Here is a 19986-nt window from a genome sequence, read left to right on the forward strand (position 1 = left end):
GTTTCAAAGAAATGTGAATCTTGCAATTTTCATAAAACTGAAATAGTTAAAATCTATTTCCTCCTGGGATTTTTGAGTAATCTGCACAAAACATTTTACACATGAACTTACGACCTTTGCCGACAAAACAAAAGCGGCGGATTTTCCATAAGTGAAAAAATGCAGAAGTTATGAGCCAATGGCTGTTTTTCATATAATTCAAAATGGTGGGCGATCTAAAGGTCAGAGGTCAAAAGTCAGACCACGAAAGTTGTCGGGCATGAAGAGACGCATGTGTGTATCGAAGTTTCATGGTTGTAGGTCAAACAGGGCATGAGTTGTACCTGTTCAAAGTTGGCACTTTCAATTGAGTGCTATAGCGCCACCCTTTGACGAATGAGTGTGAGAATTATTTCTTGGTAGTTTTTCATGAGCATCTACCATATGGCCGAGTTTCGTAAAAAGCGTATGCACGGTTAAGCCAGAACTGGCAAAAACAAGTATTTTTCAAACTGCTCAAAATTGCGGAAAATCTAAGGGCGGAGCTTAATGGTCAAATCGATACGTGTGTTCCTCATGAGTCAAGGCACATGTGTAAGCAAGTTTCACGACTTTCGGCCAAACGAGGCATGACTTATGCCTGTTTAAAGTCTGCCTTTTCAAAAAATTGCTATAGTGCCCCATTTTGGCCAATTGGAGTGAGATTGGTTTCAGTGATATTTGGAATGACCGTGTACATTTCTGCAAAGTTTCAAAGAAATGTGAGTCTGCATGTATGTTTTAGGCACAGATGAATAATTTTCATAAAACTGTAATAGTTAAAATCTATCTCCTCCTGGGATTTTTGAGCAATGTGCACGAAACGTTTAACACTTGAACTTTGGACCACTGCCTACAAAAAATTCCAACGGATTTTCCATAAGTGAAAAAATGCAGAAGTTAGGAGCCAATGACTGTTTTTCATATAATTCAAAATGGTGGGCGATCTAAAGGTCAGAGGTCAAAAGTCAGACCACGAAAGTTGTCGGGCATGAAGAGACGCATGTGTGTATCGAAGTTTCATGGTTGTAGGTCAAACAGGGCATGAGTTGTACCTGTTCAAAGTTGGCACTTTCAATTGAGTGCTATAGCGCCACCCTTTGACGAATGAGTGTGAGAATTATTTCTTGGTAGTTTTTCATGAGCATCTACCATATGGCCGAGTTTCGTAAAAAGCGTATGCACGGTTAAGCCAGAACTGGCAAAAACAAGTATTTTTCAAACTGCTCAAAATTGCGGAAAATCTAAGGGCGGAGCTTAATGGTCAAATCGATACGTGTGTTCCTCATGAGTCAAGGCACATGTGTAAGCAAGTTTCACGACTTTCGGCCAAACGAGGCATGACTTATGCCTGTTTAAAGTCTGCCTTTTCAAAAAATTGCTATAGCGCCCCCTTTTGGCCAATTGGAGTAAGATTGGTTTCAGTGATATTTGGAATGACCCTGTACATTTCTGCAAAGTTTCAAAGAAATGTGAGTCTGCATGTATGTTTTAGGCACAGATGAATAATTTTCATAAAACTGTAATAGAATTAAAGTTAAAATCTATCTCCTCCTGGGATTTTTGAGCAATCTGCACGAAACGTTTAACACTTGAACTTTGGACCACTGCCTACAAAAATTTCCAACGGATTTTCCATAAGTGAAAAAATGCAGAAGTTAGGAGCCAATGACTGTTTTTCATATAATTCAAAATGGTGGGAGATCTAAAGGTCAGAGGTCAAAAGTCAGAGTGTGAAAGTTGTTCAGCATGAGGAGACGCATATGTGTATCCAAGTTTCATGGCTGTAGGTCAAACAGGGCATGAGTTGTACCTGTTCAAAGTTGGCATTTTCAATTGAGTGCTATAGCGCCACCTTTGGACGAAAGATTGTGAGAATTATTTTTTGATCGTTTTTCATGACCATCTACCATATGGCCGAGTTTCGCAAAAAGCGACATCACGGTTCAGCCAGAACTGCGAAAAGTGGCAGAAGAAGAAGAAGAAGAAGAAGAAGAAGAAGAAGAAGAAGAAGAAGAAGAAGTGACAGAATACTGCTAATAACAAAACAGGTCCAGAGCTGAGCTCTGGCCCCGTAACTATTAAAAGGAATTACTTTATGAGTCATGGCACTTGAACCAACAACACTAGGGCACCCATGCACTAATCGGATTATGTGACTGAAACCTATATTGAAATAAATTATAATTGAAAATACTCTAGTTGTTGTCATGAGACTTGAACACACACACACACACACACACACACACACACACACACACACACACACACACACACACACACACACACACACACACACACACACACACACACACCTGACTGTATGAGACACTGCCACCATGTGTACAAAACCAATTCAATGACCAGTTCACTATTAGTATTAGTTCAACAAACATTCACCAGACACGGTTTCCTGTTGTTAACTGTGTTTCCTTGTGTTACCTGTGTGTCCTGTTGCTGTATCTGTGTTCCCTATTGTTACCTGTGTTCCCTATTGTTACCTGTTTGTCCTGTGTGTCCTGTTGCTGTGTTTCCTAATATTACCTCACTTGGGTTGAAACACTAATTTCAAGTGTTGGAGTGGTTGGAGTAGTCGACCATGCTGGGGGGAGAGTGGCCAGGTTGTGTTTATACTGCTGACTTTTGAACTTGACAGAATACTATCTACAGTAATTACACCCCGACACCCCCTCTTCAGTGTGTGTTTGTGTGTGTGTGTGTGTGTGTGTGTGTGTGTGTGTGTGTGTGTGTGTGTGAGAGAGAGAGAGAGAGAGAGAGAGAGAGAGAGAGAGAGAGAGAGAGAGAGAGAGAGAGAGAGAGAGAGAGAGAGAGAGAGAGAGAGAGAGAGAGAGAGAGAGAGAGAGAGATGTACTTGAGAGGGGTGTGCTTTCACATTTTCCAGTTCTAGTTCCAGAGTGCACGTGCAGTCCTCAGAAATCGCAATGTCAGTGAAGTGTGCTTTGTCACGTACTAACCCCCCCTTCCTGTTCTGTCTATAATAAAGCAGAAATGTCTGAATAAGCGAAAGAGAAGTGAAAAACCTGTCATCTGTCAGAACAGAACTGAAACAATGTCCTTCTCTTCTCATTTTATCTCCTCTTTCATCCTTCCCCTCTTCCTCTCTTGCCTTTCCTTTTTCCTCTCCTCTCCTCTCCTCTCCTCTCCTCTCCTCTCCTCTCCTCTCCTCTCCTCTCCTCTCCTCTCCTCTCCTCTCCTCTCCTCTCCTCTCCTCTTCTCTTCTCTTCTCTCCTCTTCTCTGCTAAATATGACTGAGACTCTGTGCAGTGGTGAGCGAGTGTCCTCTCCTCACTCTGCCAGACAGTTTCCTGAGCAGAGACTCCCTGAAGGTGCGACACATAAGGAAGTAGATTACAGGGTCCAGGCACACGTTGAAGGCGGACAAGAAGAGCGTTCCCTCCTTCAGCTGAAACAACAGGAAGCGGCTGCCAGGGCTGAAGCTGGCGCCGGGCATCTGGCTAAGCGTGTACGGCACACGGCAGACGTGGTACGGCACGAAGCAGATGAAGAACACGGCCAGGAGGCTGAAGATGCTGCGGTTGGACTTGCGGCAGACGTCGACCCCGTCTCTCTGGACGCGTCGATAGGAGCGGTACACCCGGCACGCGATGGAGGCATAGCAGAACCCCAGGAGCAGCAGGGTCGCCCAGAACAAGGCCACGCTGAACAGAGCGGACATCCGGTGCCACTGCACCCCCAGTGGGGTCTTCAGCTTTACGCATTGCTTGGAGGTCTCCCGGTCCGCAGGCTTGCTGGTCAGAACCACATTGGGCAGAACAGACAGCAGCAGCAGAGACCAAGTGAGGAGCGACAGAACCTTGGCTGCACCCACACTCTGCAACAGGTGCGTCAGGGAGGTGCAACGACACAGCGAGGAGGTGGAGGTGGAGTGTCGTACGATCTTGACGTAGCGCTCCAGGCTAATGAGGCCCATGAAGACGATGCTAACGTACATGGAGGAGTAGAACAACACAGCCGTGTAGCGACACACCACCACACGGAGGCGCCAGCTCTCAGCACCCATGTCCAGATCACCAGCCACCCGGAAGGGGTAGGTGGAGAGCATGAGGAGGTCAGCCACCACCATGTTCTTCAGGTACACTACCAGGCCAGAGTCACTGGGAACACGGAAGAAGATCCATGCTGCCAGACCATTCAGGGACACGCCCAACACACAGATCAACAAATAGAGGGCCGGCAGGACCTGGCGAGTGAACACGCTGCTGAAGTCTGATTGGTTAGTTGGAGCAGGGAGGTGGGTATTGTTTAGCTGATCCATGCCTACGAAGAGAGAAAATACAACTGTTACACTCATAAACATGAATAGGTAGACGCTTCATTGGCCAGTGGGGCTGCACGTCAACAATGCTCCCATATTATGAAGGGAAGCTTGTCATAATATGCCTGATAGAAGTGCTGTTTTATTTTATAACCAATAAATAGTTATGATTATTTTAATGGAGAGACCTCCTGCAGTAGACATGCTAGAAAATATTGCATTGTATTGGTGGTAACTTTGTGTGTGTTATCACTCCATTTATAACCCCATGATAAAACACACTTTTCAAAAATATTCATAAAACCTATACAGGCATTCTACTTATACTTTGTCTACTACTTGGTTATCTATTATTATTGACCATCTTTCCTTGAAAAATGGTGGGCATATAGGTCAGACCATATGTTTTATGGTACATAAATTCTAAGGAAATGTATCATAAAGTTAAATAAACTAAATATAGTAATAAAGTAATGCATAGGATAACTTTTATTTTACCTTTACATACAGTACATGAATATCATCTTTGCGGCAGGTGCTTTTTTCACCACCAGTTGTTTACATGTTTAACACCATCTCTGTTTAACACTTACACACTAACACCACCATCAAACGTTCCTATCACACACTATCTTTACACCAGCGCTTATGTAAAACGGATGGACACACCTGCACACACGCCTGCACGCACGCACGCACGCACGCACGCACGCACGCACGCACGCACGCACGCACGCACACACACACACACACACACAGGAATCAACAGTGTGGTGTACTCTCTGCTACACAGATCAGTATCTCCTGCACTATAACATCTCATAAACTTGATTTTGAAATGGTTTTATTTGTCACTTACTTATTGTACAAGCATCAAAATGTTGGTGGGACCTGTTCTGCACAACTGTGCTAACATAACAATAAAATACTAATATAATACAATGATATTAAAATACATTTTTATATATATTTATATAAAAATATACAAATAAAGTGACAAAATTGCGATAGAAATACTGTAAATTTAGGGTTAGGGTCTTGTCTTACAGAAGTAGTTACACACACCATTAAGCCTTTTTTTTGTTTATATCGCTTTCCTGAGACTATAATTTGATGACCGGGTCATCGGTCAATAGGAGACTCAGTAGTAGTGCAGTAAAGGTGCAATTGAACAATTTGAATTGGTTCATGTGCTAAAGTGAGAACACAAATAAGTGAGCTGACAAAACTGGAACTGAAATACTCCCAAAAAGGGTTCTCTCTCTCTCTCTCTCTCTAGGCATAAAATGGTGTTCTGAGCTCCAAATGGAACTGCTGGAGAACAGACTGCGTAGAATAAACCAAGACATTCCAGGCTGTGATGTACTGTTGTTTACAAGCAGCGTGAGATCATAAACAAAGGTGTGTGTTTTTTAGGGAGAGTCCACAGCAAACTATCTAGGAGTCTATCTAAATATATTGGTTTTTGGTTTTGTATTTTATCCATATGACTCATCTGAATTCTATATGATAATACGTGAATTAGTCATATTTCTATATGAATTACTCCATATTATTCTATATGAATCACTCCACATGACATGACTCTATATCGTCGATGTCGGCTGGAAATCTTGTAAGTCCAAAACCGTTACTTTTTCATTATAAGAAAAACATATTGTGAAAATAGCCAATCTACAAGTTCACGTGTCGTATTGCTGTGAGCTTGTAGATCTGCTAATTTCACTACTTTTGTGCAAACACTCTTGTGTGATGAAGTAGAGTATTATTTAGTTTAGTTCTTTTTTTTTTGTTGAAATAAGGAGATACGCTGTCTGCCCGACAGCAACGATATGAGTCCTCTGAGGGGAAATGGCAGGACTAATAACTTCCATCTAATCAATCATGTGAGTGATTTGTCTTTCATTGGCTACTATAGAATATTTATCAAAGCAGTGTGCACGCAGACAAACACATACACACGCACAAACGAGAATTATGTGATATTATGAGAAGTAAATTGGTCCTAATAAGGAACGTGTACTCACCATGTGATGTGTGTCAGGTCATGCTGAAAGGCTGCTGTGTTGAGTTGCTTTTCTCTCTATCTGAACAAACAGACTGAAGGAGACAAGAGGAGGAGTCTCTCTCACTCTCTTTTTTCTTGTCCCTCCTCTCGTTTTCTCTTACAGTGAATTGATGATTTTAAATGTGACTATCGTGCCATCCCTCTCCATCCCTCTCTTTATGACTATCAGGACTTCTCCTTTTTCTCAGTTCAATTCAATTACAGTTCTGAGAAATGCTGAGGAGGCTGAAACACATCAGTTTCATCTTGATGCTGTGTGTTATTAAAGGTTACTTATTTGCAAGTGCTGACAACTTCATTCACTATGGGGTTGGCACCACCCACCATACATACATTATTTGTGTGATTAAATATGGTCATAAGGCATTCACACCAGTACATACTGTATACAGGGGTGTGTGTCATTGTCAAGCCCAGCAAATTTATGGACATTAAGTAGTTTAGTTTATTTCGATACTCATTTTTTTCCAATGAGACATTGCAAGAATATGTTTTTCTTTTAACCTGATCGAAAAGGTATAGGCAGAAGCTTGAAGCTAACATAATGCAGTAGGTATGAGCTGAGAGGGGAACTAAACTTAAAACAACAAGTGTTGGTGCAACTTTGAAAAGTATGTGTATATCTGTTTGTGGTGTGAAGCTGTGGAATGGCGCCTGAGACTATTAAGCAAGTATACATTTAATGCAATTAAAAAAGGTTCAAACAGTTTATACTGGAAAAATACTGAATGGAATGATTGATGGATGTATTGACCAAATTGTGATCAAATGTAGGATTGATAGACTAGGGAACTAGTTATGTACGTTATGGATTCATATTTAGTTTTTTGTTTGTTAGTATTGCAGTTGCACAATTGTGTTGCGAATCATTGGAGTGGACTGGCTTACACAAAGGTTTCCACTGTAAATAACCTAAAGATTTAATTCCATGTTTGGCCTACATGATTCTAAGAAAAATATGAATTATGAAATTAACACATTTTTTTGTGTGTAATGCATGGAGTAACTTTTTACTTTACCATTACATACATGAATATCACCTTTGCAGCATGTGCTTTTTCTTTTTTTCTCTTTTGTTTACATGCGAAGCACCTCTATGTCTTGCAGAATCGCGAATTCATATTATTTTTTACCTACAGTAAGTGGGACAAATCGAATATCATGCAGGTTCCACCCTCAGTTCATGTAGTCCATAAGCTAGGACCCCAGATTTACCATCTAGGGGGAATAATTCTGATAGTGATTTTGGGAAGGTATACACCCCTCGTGCTAGAAAAGATGTGAATATTGCAGCGGTGGTAGCTTTCTGTGTGTTCCATGGGGTTAATCCATTCATAACCCCATGCCAAAACACACTTTTCAAATTTAGCCTATACCTGTACATAGAACCGAAGCATTTTATTTCAAACTGACGATTCTCTCTTATTATTGACCCTCTCTTTTTGAAAAACGGTGGGCATAGCTCAGACTATATACAGATGTGCCACTTCAAAACTTCACACGTTACTGTTCTTTCCCTGAAAGTGCCCTGAAAATGCATTTTTTTCCTCCCTGTTCTGCCATTAAAAATGCACTGTTTTGCCCCTGAAAAGAAGTTGTCACTACACACCCCCGTTTTTCCCTTCAACAGACATCCATATACATGAGAACAAAAGAATGTGTGTTGAAGAAGGTGTCAGACTCATTATGAGGCGAAAGGTGATTTGAAGAGGTCCTTGACCAGTTGCTCAAATTAATTAGCATCATAAAAGCAGTGATCATCAAAATAATTCAGCATTTTAAATGCCCTTCTTTGTCCCTCTTATTGCCCTGGGAATCCCCTGAAAATTTACTGTCTTGGCGATGGCAGGACATTTGAAGTTTTGAAATGGCACATCTGTATGTTCTCTATTACTGGCAGTGACAACATAGTGACGATACATTACACAAGATGTACTTCTGTTTTCAAGATGTTACAAGGTAACAAAGGTTCCTCTGTAAATAACCTAAAGATGCAATACCATGATTACATAGATTCTAATGAAATTATGAAATTCAATAAACTAAATATAGCCTAATGGAGTAGAGGGGTAGAGGGGCTCAGGGGTAGAGTGACCGGGTAGAGTGAACTGGAAACCGCAAGGTTCCCAGTTCGATCCCGGGCTGGGGCGCTCCCCCAGAGTTAGTGTCGAAGTGTCCTTGAGCAAGACGCTGAACCCCTAATTGCTCCCGATGAGCAGGTTGGTGCCTTGCATGGTTTCCTCCGCGATCGGTGTATGAATGTGTGTATGAATGTGTGTGTGAATGGGTTAATGGCACAATCAATGTAAAGCGCTTTGGATAAAAGCACTATACCGTATAAATGCACCATTTACCTAATGTAAGTGTGTAAGTAATGAATTCTAAATGCCTTCTAAATCAGTTTTTCAGAAAACAGTTTTCTGAAAAAACATGTTGCTATAAATATAAAGCTAAAGTCTAAAATGACACTGATGCTTTCCCGGATTGAATGGGTTAATATTACATACTGTACATGAATATCACCTTTGCAGCAGGTGCTTTTTTCACCTCTATGGCTGGCAAAATTGCTAACTCATTCATTCATTCTTGAGTAAATATTAAGAATCGATTATGCAACAGGTGCCAGCCCCAGTTCATTTAAGCCAGGACCCCAAATTTGGGCCACCACCGGTACCATCTGGGGGGAATAAAGCTGAAAAAAGCGCCTTTTTCCATAAGAGTGGCCCTTACAGAGTATTTGTGCCAAATGTCATACTTGTATCACAAAGTGAACGATTCTTATGAAATTTACCATTCATCTGCTGTACTATTACAACACTTGGAGGGGAGGTTCATAGTCCAGTGCCCTAATTATGAAAAAATAATTACACCAGTCAGCCTCATGGTGGCGCTATAACAGCCCACTTTACCTTTAGCCTACAACTCTTGAACCGTAGGTCGTAGAATAAAAATCTCCTTTTCCCTGGATTCCTTAGGTCATGACACAACTCCCCATATAGGCCACACCCATTTGCGCCTGGATAGATTTTCCGCCATTTTCAATTTTCTTCAAAACACACTTTTTGCACCTTCTCCTACAGATTTTGTCCAAATCTCACAAAAATCGGTACACATGATCTATGGACCCATGCGATAAACCTACCTAAGCGGAATTCCATATCGTTTGTCCGTAATAGGCTTCCAAAGTTAGTGGGAGGGGCCTACTTGAAAAAGAAATGCCAAACATCACTAACAAAAGGTCTAGTCAAAACCAAATTTTAATCACATGTCAAGGGTGGGTTACTCAACAAATCCCCAAAAGCATTTCCACTTTGATCCATAGGGGGCACCACAAATGCGCAAAATGTAACCGTTTGATGCAAAAAAAATGATTTTTGTGGGGATGAATCTTCTCAAAATGAAATACAGTGATCTCAGGAGTGACAGGACAATATAATTGGCCCGTTACATTTTTAGGAGGGACCTATTTCTTTAGTGGGAGGGGTCTATTTCCTAAAATCAAAACGGCACGTATAACGAACGTGGGATCCGATCGGCACAAAATTTGAATCGGGCACACCGGGCGGCCTCCACCGGTATTCCTCCAGGCGTATGCCTCGTTCCCGGCGGCCGCGACTCGCGTCGGCGCAACCACACTTTGCAATTTCCCAGAATTGCGAATATTCTAGTTTATATGTGGATTCCAGGAAAACCTATGATCTATTATCACTCCTAAAAACATATTGTCATAGACTCTTTCTAATATGATGTTATCAAGCCTTCTCAATGTGTGTGTTCAGGAGTGTTTTTTGTTTTCCAAAGACCATTATATTTCATTTTTTTCACATGACTCTCTATAGTCATGTGATCAAGACAAATCTGTTTGATTTATAATATTCCATCATGATTTGCGTAGTGGTCCAAGCACCTAAGCTTGATGCAGCCTAACAACGCACCGTGGGTTCGAGTCCCGATCAAGATGTCCTTTGCTGCATATCTCTCCCCATTTTCCTGTCAGCCTACTGTCACCCTTTTGGCATTGCCCTATTATAGAACCACCAGGAGGCCGATTTTTGCAAATGTCTTTTTTTATATTATAGACTTACAAACGGCACGCAAATTGGTACACATTACAGTATCTCTATAGTCATGTGAGCAAGATGGATCTGTCCAATTCTCCATCTGTTGCTTTCTCCGTTTCTCTCTCTGCGTGAGTCTTCCTCCCAGCGCCTGACAGGAAGTGGATCTCAGCATGAGAGGAAAAGAGAAGTTGTTGGACATGAAATCCCTTTCTCTGTCTCTCTGTCTCTGTCTCTCTCTCTCTCTCTCTCTCTCTCTCTCTCTCTCTCTCTCTCTCCCTCTCCCTCTCTCTCTCACTCACTCTATAGTAACTAAGTAGCTGTTGTGTAAACAGCGGAAATGTCTTGTTTGAAGTTGTTCGTCTGACAGAGGCAACAAGACAAATAACACAAACACACACACACACACGCTACTTACAACACCAATGACCTGCCATTGGCTCTGCATCTGTCTCCATCTCTTTTGTATCTCTCTCTCTCTGACTGTAACTAAATGAACATCCTCAAACACAAAGTTGCTTTCTTTCACCTTTCTGCAACAGTAACACAATTCAAACAGAATGTAATGGGTCACAACACCTGTTCAAACAGAACTGTTCTAAATACCGACAGGACTATTCTGGTCTCACCACCACGGGAGACAGGAAGCAGAGGATGAGAGATGATGTAAACAAGATATGTCAACCAGGCAGATGGAGAGAGAAAGGGGGGAGAGCAAGAATGATGAGCCTCTGGAAAGAGAGACAGCAGAGGTGCTAGGAGAGAGGACATAAAGACAGACAGACAGACAGACAGACAGACAGACAGTAAAGATAGATGGATAGACATAAATAAATAAAGACAGGACACACGCGCCAGATAAACAAACACACACATTGCACTACACTGTATGTGAACACATTTTATTTATGGACAGAAGATCTAACAGCAATTCAAACAATGGATATAAATACATAAAGACAAAAGCAGACCTGAGAACAGCTGTGTTTAAAGTGCTTTAGAGTGCTTTCTGAAGGAAATAGATAAATTAACTACATTCAATATATTATATTACATTACATTACATTACATGTTAGATTATAGTTGTAATAATATTCATCTTTTTAATCTGCCGTATGAATGCTGGTTAGTCATGGTGGTTTCATTCAGGCTCATGCTGGACTGACCTGCATCACAAAACACACACACACGCACACGCGCACACGCACACACACACACACACACACACACACACACACACACACACACACACACACACACACACACACACACACACACACACACACACACACACACACACACACACACACACACACACACACACACACACACACACACACACACACACACACACACACAGTAAGGAACTCATAGAGCACAGTCTGAAAAGCACCACTACTGGCCTCTAGAGGCCATGATGCTCATTACACCATGCCCAGATCTAGCAACAGGTTGTTTCTGAGATATCTTGTTTTGGAGATATGGGTGTGGACCAACATCTTCATCATCATCATCATCATCATTAGATGGTAATGTTTACTTAAACACACACACACACACACACACACACACACACACACACACACACACACACACACACACACACACACACACACACACACACACACACACACACACACACACACACACACACACAACCTACCTTGTTGTTACAGCAGCAAGGTCCCAGCAGCGCCCCCAGCAGGCTGTTGAGGAGGCTGACAGCACACAGTGCAGTCTGCAGGGCGCTGCACAGCACCATCACACTGAACAGCACCGCGTTCCACTCAACCACCGCCCTGGGCTGCATGCACACACTGGACCACAACGTACGGTTATACAAATAACCTGGGTTTCTACAGACAGAGAGAGAGAGAGAGAGAGAGAGAGAGAGATTTAAGTCAATGTTTAGTTATTTATTCATTTAGCTGCGGTCATTGTTAGGATGTACAGTATGTTATTCACTTGTTGTCTCTTTAGATCAGGGGTCGTCTTCAACAGGGGGTCCGGGACCCCTAGGGGGTCCTCAGAGCTACTATAGGGGGTCCACCAAATCTTTGTGTGATATTTATTTTCTTTACCTTAACCACTTGAACCCTAGCATCCCTTTTCTGAGGAGAACTTTAGCCAAAAATAGCCGATCTACAAGCTCTCAACGCCTCGCGCTGCGAGGCGTTGAGAGCTTGTAGATCGGCTATTTTTGGCAAAGAGGCTATAGGTGTAGAGGGAAAAAAAGGGCAGACTAAGTAAAAAAAAAATCATCTGAAACACCATTTTATACAATATAGAGGGGGTCCCTGCTTTATCTCTCTCTCAGCTAGAGGGTCCTTGGCCTGAAAAGGTTGAAGACCCCTGCTTTAGATTATTATACTGAATAGGTCCTGTACAGTATGCTCCTAGAACCATACATATACATGTAATTAGAAGATATTAATGTACAATCACTGTAATGTAAACTAATTCCAATATCGTAATATAGTAATATGTGATTTAATTGTAATACTGGAATTATTATTTAATATGTAAATGTTATAGATGATAATGAAACTGAAAACACTGGGATAATGTAGGTCTCCAACTAAGATGGGAATCATCATACAGATATGAAAAGAACATTTTTGCTAGTAGTTGAATTTGTGTAAGAAAATAATTCAGCTCTAGTCATTGAACGCATTTTGTGTCAAAGTGATGAAAAAAGATCATTCACAATTTTGTCCAATAGAATACTGTTGCGCAAAATGTGTGATGTGTGTTGTGTTGTTTTTTTGTTGTGCTGCCTGCATTGTTGCGTTGTTTTGTTCTGCGTTGTATAGTTTTGTGTGTTGCCGTTAGATTATATCCACACATTAACCACTTAAGTCCTATTTTATACTTTGGCTGTTTGAGCTCACAACACGTTGCTTTGCGACGCATTGTGAGCTTGTAGATCGGCTATTTTCAAAAGATTTTTATACATTTTGAAAACTTCTACGTAATGAGCGCTTTTACTTTTGGTACTTTAAGTATATTTCGATGCCTATGCTTTTGTACTTTTACTCAAGTAAATGTTGAATACCGGACTTTTACTTGCAACAAGAGTATTTCTACATTATGGTATAAGTAAATAAATGGAGAACTTTTTACACCATGCGTATTTTGTGTGTTTTCTTACCCATCGGGTGTAGCTGAGAGTGGGGTTCCCCAGGTGGGGGTGTGGCTGGAGGAGTTGTAGAGACAGAGCGGTCCCAGGGCCAGACCTGTACCACTCACGAAACAACACAACCCTGCTGCTGCCATACACACAAACGAATAACACACCACACACAACATCTACACACAGCACAACGCAGTCAGTATACAAACACACCAGTTATCTATCTATCTGTCTATCTATCTGTGGATGGATGGATGCATGGATCTATCTATCCATCTATATCTACCCATCTATGCATCCATCCATTCATTTATTATCTGTCTTTCTTCCTTGCTGACAAGTTATCAGTGTAGTTGTAGTTATAGGCGTAGTTTAGTTGTAGTTACTGGTACTATTATAGTTGTAATATGTGTAGTTGTTGCCGTATTTATACAGTAGGTGTACTTTAGTTGCAGTTACTGTATAGTTGTAGTTAAAGTGTAGTTGTAGCTGTAGTAATAATTGTAGTACTGTACTGACCTCAGTTCTAAAAGCACAGCAGCCTCTTGTTTTGCTGCTGGAGACAAACGCTCTGGACCCAACCAGCACCTGATAACACACACACACACACACACACACACACACACACACACACACACACACACACACACACACACACACACACACACACACACACACACACTGTTCATGAGTGGCTTGACATGCGTCACATGTCACAAGTCACGCTCACAAAAACGCATGCACTGCAACATTCTGAGATGATGCATTCACACACCAAAGGTGTTTTTTTCTTTTCTTTAAAAGTGACTCATTCTCTCTCTCTCTCTCTCATACACACACACACACACACACACACACACACACACACTGTAGGTGTGCACGCGCACACACACACACACACACACACACACACACACACACACACACACACACACACACACACACACACACACACACACACACACACACACACACACACACACACACACACACACACACACACACACACACACACGTGTTGGTAAGTCTTCAGTGTGTGGATGTATCTATTATTACACACCAGGAATCCAGATGCCCAGATCCCTGTGGACCAGGTGGCCTGGCTGGTCACATGACCCTCTAACAGGAAGTGGATGTCCAGACCAGGAAGTAGGAGGAGGATGTTGGCCAGCATGCAGATCAGTGACAGAGGCACCAGAGTGAGACCAACACAGCGTGCACAGCCAGACACACACATCTCTACAGGACTGGATATAGAACACAAGACAACACAAATAGTCATGTGTTAGTGGACCTCTGCCTTCACATCACTGTGAAAGAAACACACAATCATAATATTTACACAGTAAAGTTCTTAAATATATAAAGAAAACTACTATATACAATATAAACCATAATTTGGACAACATAGTCAAATAAATGAATATAAACTATTGCACATGAATCGTGTTCAGTGAAGTTAACAGGACACATTCCACAATTCGTCATTCATTTTTTGCATTGCATTTTTTGGGGGGGGGAAAAGTGTTACAAATACAAATAAAGTCTCCAGTACATATTCCTGTACATACTGTATTGACAACCTACAGTCTCCATTATAGAGTATATCTCTGCTGTCCGGCAGAAACTCCAAAATGTTAATTTTTCAGGAAATGAAAAAAAGTGGAGTTAAGAGGTTTTGTTCATCATTGATAAGAACAGCTGAATGGACCTCCAAGCTCACAATGACGTTGGAGGTCAAAAGGGGGTGGAGCTTGGAGTCAGCAAAACCAGCTAACTCCACCAGAGTTTAGCAGAAAGTTTGAGGAGCCAATGGAGTTAGCTAGGTTTGTCAGAAGCGCTTTTTAATGCTTTTCATTGGTTCAATATTTGTTTTACCAACACACAGACGTAAAGGGTGTTCAATGGCTCTGATTTATGGAAAAAAATGCAAAAGCGTCAAAATGGAGTTAGCTGGTTCCTGCCGGACAGCGACGATATTCAAGTTCATATTGAGTGTCCAGTACATATTCCAGTTCATATTAACAACATAAGAGTCTCCATTACATATTCCAGTTCTAGAGATAAGTGCTCAGACTTCCTGTTGATTACATTTTTGAATCTCTACCTTAAATGATGTTGGATAAATTAGGCTACTGTGATATGTCTATTAACCTGAATCTACACACCTTTTTGACAGCAGATTTGTAGGTTTCAATTGATAGACATCTAATAGTACACTGAACGAGTGACCAGAGAAGAAACTGAACTCTGGAGAAACATTGCAGTGAACTCCGTTCAGACAGGATATACTATTCTACATGGAATTGTTTCTACCTAAGATGGCCAACATTGTATACAAAACCCTTATAAACTAGATGTTTTGGTTTCATAAATGAAATTATTATCTCGTGCTGTACAATAGTATCTGAACATAAAATACAGAGTGGACCAACTGAATAGATCTCATTCTTAGACTAACTAAGTCCAAAAGTAGAATAATGTTCAGATCATAATATGATAACAACAATACGTTCAACCAACATTAAGGAATACAAGGATCAGATCCTAGACCAGCAGCAACACAATCAACCTTAAGGAGTATGAGGATCATCAGATCAGCAACATTGCAATCAACCAACAATGAGAACGAGGATCAGAGCCTACTGTAGATCAACAGCATCACAAACAAACAGTAAGGAGTACAAGGACCAGATCCAAGACCAGCAACACTACAAACAACAAAGAGTAAGTATAGTAAAAGGACCAGATCCAAGACCAGCAACATTACAATAAATCAATAGTAAAGAGTACCAAGGATCAGAGTCAAAGTGGATGGTATTCCTGTGATTGCAGAGAATCAGACATGAAGCATAAAAGTGAACAGAAAGTGCAGCATAGTAGTAGGTTTAATACTTACGCTGATAAACGGCAGTGCTGTGGACAGTCTGTTGAAGGAGCAGAACTAAGAAGTGAGGAACCAGGTGGACATATATTTGGTCCAGAGTGCCAACCCCTTCTTTCTCACACACACACACACACACACACACACACACACACACACACACACACACACACACACACACACACACACACACACACACACACACACACACACACACACACACACACACACACACACACACACACACACACACACACGCACACACACAGTATGGAAACAGGAAATAAACTCAAGTTCCAAACCTAATTTCTATGGAAGTCCATTTCCGGCAATGTGATGAAAAAAAATAAGTTGCTATAATGAGAAACTCCCTATTAGCATTTGTTTTTCAAGATGTATTAAAATCTCTCCAAAATAGCTGAAGTATAAAATAGAGTTAAGCTGATCTTAATTAATTTAGCTGGGGACAATCTGGAACCCCTGGGCGTATCCGGACCCCACTTTGAGAACCACTGCTGTAGAGAACCATGTTGAATATCCACTTCATGTTTTTGTTCTATTTTGGGGCAAGTCAAGTCTAAAAACAGTCAAGAAGTGGGTGTTCTGAATCACCATGGTAAAACCCAGACCAGCGAGACCTGCTGGGAAAATCTGGTCATATTTGACTGTCCTACACAATTAACCAACAAATAATCCTGGCCTGGGAAAAAAGAAGGTCCCAAGTTTGATTCCCGGCCCCACAATGTGTCGAGGTGTCCATGAGCAAGACAGTGCTCCCCACTGAGCACATTATTTGAGCAGCCTGAAAACTGAATTTTACCTATAGGATTGACTAGCCCCACAAAGTGTGCACGCGGACACCAAACTTGTTTGGTTAGTAATTTATCAGTTAGTAATGTATAATAAACTAAATATATCACATGACATCAAGCATATTTTCTTTTCTAAAGATGTATTTTAACTAAGAAATTGTGCAAATCCTGTCCGTCTATCTATTATGTTTTCTCAACACATGTGTTTAAGGAGCCATTATGGATCTGCTGTAAATGTAAAAGTACATATTCCTGTACTTGATGCTAACATTGCACGTCATTGTCCATGAGGGATTAGAAATGGGCTCTAAAATATAAAATGTCTGCCCCAAAATAGTGCCCAGTTAAAAAAACAAAAACAGGACCAGTTCTCTCATGTGACAAGTTCTCCCCCATAAAACTCTCAAGTTCCCAGTTCTACGGTTACACCTCTGAATGTAGTAATTCACGTCTTTTTTTCCTGTATTGTATTGATTATATTATGTTTTAAAGACCTTTCATCTTTTAATGCCATATTTAAAAAACAACCTTGAATTGCCTTTGTGTATGAAAAATGTTATACAAATACATTTGGGAATATTTGACTGATGAAAACCTGAAAGGGTTCAAACGTTGCGGCAGTAAATAAAAGTATGTTTTTGGAGCTTAAAAACAGTGTGCGGATGTCTTTATATTCTCCTTGATACAAATAAACTTGCCTTGCACTGTGCAAGGCAAGTTTATTTGTATGTAGTAACCTTTATTATGTAGTAGCCTACCTCTAGCATGTAGTAGTACTCTAGTACTGTATGTAAAGCAATAGTTAGTTAGTAGTTACACTAGTTAGAACATAGTGTTTAAAGCACTGTATACTGTAGCATGCATTAGCCTGTATGAAACATATCAATGTGTTACATGGTGGCATTAGAGAACGAACAAATCATAAACGAAAGAAACCAGTCAGGATGAGAACTGCATGTCATCCCAAACCACACACATGCAGTATGCATGCTGCATACTGCATGTGTGTGGTTTGGGATGACATGCAGCTAAACTCACAAGTTGTACCCAAGCACTCATCTCGAGTTAGTATCCACGAGTGTGTCCCTGGTCACTGTGGTTAGATGGATGGACAGCAGACAGACAGATAGACATCGAAGTTCCTGTCATTCTAGCCTGAGAATCACAATTGTAGTTAGGGAACATTCAAAACTTCATCCAGGGTGAGTTTACCAGAGGCATGCTAATTCTGTCCCATTGGAAACTGATGGATGAATTCCTTGCTCAAGGGCACCTCAACAGTAGATAGGTGGGGAGTTACTTTCCCTTACCACTTGTGGTCACAGGCCGGAATCTCTTAAATTGACCTCAGACAGAGAAACAAACAAAGACAGACACTTTGAACTGCCTTTGTGTATGAAACATACTTTAAGTCTAGTAGTTAGAAAATGTATTACGTAGTTTCTCAATGTAGTGCGGTCTAGTTCCAGTATGTAGTAGTCTACTAGTATATAGTGGGGTTTAAATCTCTACTGTAGAGCAGACCTGCAGTGTGTGAAACACATCAATGTGTTATGGTGTTATTAGAAACTGTCTTGCACTCACAAGGTAATTATGAAATTAAGAACAATTACCTTATGAGTGTGGACTGTTTCTGACTGTTTGCTGAGAGGCTGCATCCGTCTTTCCGCCACTGACTTTTGTCCCATAGTATTTGAAGTTATTAGAAACTGGTCATAAATCAAAAGAAAGGATGAGTGTGTGTTGGTGGTTTTGGGGGTAAGAAAGGATGAGTGTGTGTTGGTGGTTTTGGGGGGGTGGTGTTGGGGGGGGGGGGGGGGGGGTGACAGGTGACATGCAGAAAAGGTCACAAGTTGTAGCCAAACCACAACATCTCGAGTACAATAGCACATACCTCACTTCTCCATCCACAAGGAAGTACCATGGTTAGATGGACGGACAGACAGACGTCATTCTCACTAGAGAAATGCAAGTGCATTTGGGGAATAACATTCATAGCTTCATCCAGAGTGAACCTATTTGAAGCACATTCCGTCTGACCCAATGGAAAATTAAGGGTTAGCTGCCTTGCTCAAAGGCCTTGCTCAAAGGAAGCACATTCTGTCTGACCCAATGGAAAATGAAGGGTTAGCTGCCTTGCTCAAAGGCCCCTCAACAGTAGTACCTAGATACAGTAATGTACATGGAATTTTAACTGACAATCTTCTGGTCCCAGGCAAGATTCTCATACAGTACGTCAGCCATAGCAACAAACTGAAGGACGGAGACCGGCTGACAGACAAGTGGACAGTAAGGGCTTCTATTCTGACTAGCTATCAATCAACAAGACTTCTCAGCATCACATGAAGAAACCAATGGAAACTCTTCGTCTGACTCTACTGTATGCTTTGTGTACATGTCAATTAACGTAGGCAATATTAGATTAGATAATAATAGATTAGAAGGCGGCTACTGGTTTTGCTTAGTCATCCAGACAGTAGTCAAATCTAAGCGAAGACTCACTTCAGAAGAAAGTCAGCCGAATAATGCTGACGTAGGCTGGTTGTTGGATTACTCACGTCCACAATGGCCCTTTAAGATGACTCTGTGAATTCGTGTTATGACCAAATAAGGACACGAAGAATGTAATGAGAATGAAACTAGACTGGCTCATGAAGCAACAAACAATGAAAACTTTGACATGAGAAATATGAATAAATGTTAAAATTATAGTTTG

The 19986-nt window shown here is 41.2% G+C and overlaps 2 protein-coding genes across 2 annotated transcripts; both read right to left on the reverse strand.

The window, feature by feature from the left end:
- Nucleotides 1-3186: 3186 nt before the first annotated feature.
- On the reverse strand, nt 3187-6469 carry LOC311050424 (P2Y purinoceptor 14). The gene is made up of 2 exons (XM_084064509.1): nt 6343-6469; nt 3187-4317 (listed from the first exon to the last, which is right to left on the reverse strand). The coding sequence occupies exon 2, from the start codon at nt 4313-4315 to the stop codon at nt 3278-3280; it is 1038 nt and encodes a 345-aa protein (XP_083920635.1). The 5' UTR covers nt 4316-4317; nt 6343-6469; the 3' UTR covers nt 3187-3277.
- A 4942-nt stretch (nt 6470-11411) lies between these two features.
- LOC311051181 (transmembrane 4 L6 family member 5) lies at nt 11412-16497 on the reverse strand. The gene is made up of 6 exons (XM_084065597.1): nt 16474-16497; nt 14635-14821; nt 14094-14162; nt 13593-13750; nt 12105-12297; nt 11412-11607 (listed from the first exon to the last, which is right to left on the reverse strand). Exons 2-6 carry the CDS (start codon nt 14809-14811, stop codon nt 11593-11595), a joined length of 612 nt encoding a protein of 203 aa, XP_083921723.1. The 5' UTR covers nt 14812-14821; nt 16474-16497; the 3' UTR covers nt 11412-11592.
- Between the last annotated feature and the right edge of the window lie 3489 nt (nt 16498-19986).

This window comes from Gymnoscopelus microlampas, assembly GCF_963454915.1.
Source record: "Gymnoscopelus microlampas genome assembly, chromosome: 8".
NCBI lineage: Eukaryota > Metazoa > Chordata > Actinopteri > Myctophiformes > Myctophidae > Gymnoscopelus > Gymnoscopelus microlampas.

Bases quoted from the DNA above. Each gene is read 5' to 3' on its own strand.
- LOC311050424 (XM_084064509.1), bottom strand. From the start codon at position 4,315: ATGGATCAGCTAAACAATACCCACCTCCCTGCTCCAACTAACCAATCA.
- LOC311051181 (XM_084065597.1), bottom strand. From the start codon at position 14,811: ATGTGTGTGTCTGGCTGTGCACGCTGTGTTGGTCTCACTCTGGTGCCT. The intron at 14,163-14,634 runs GTGTGTAATAAT...GTGTGTTATCAG, and splicing joins TCTGGGCATCTGGATTCCTG to GTGCTGGTTGGGTCCAGAGC. The intron at 13,751-14,093 runs GTCAGTACAGTA...TGCTGTGTGTAG, and splicing joins GCTGTGCTTTTAGAACTGAG to ATGTTGTGTGTGGTGTGTTA.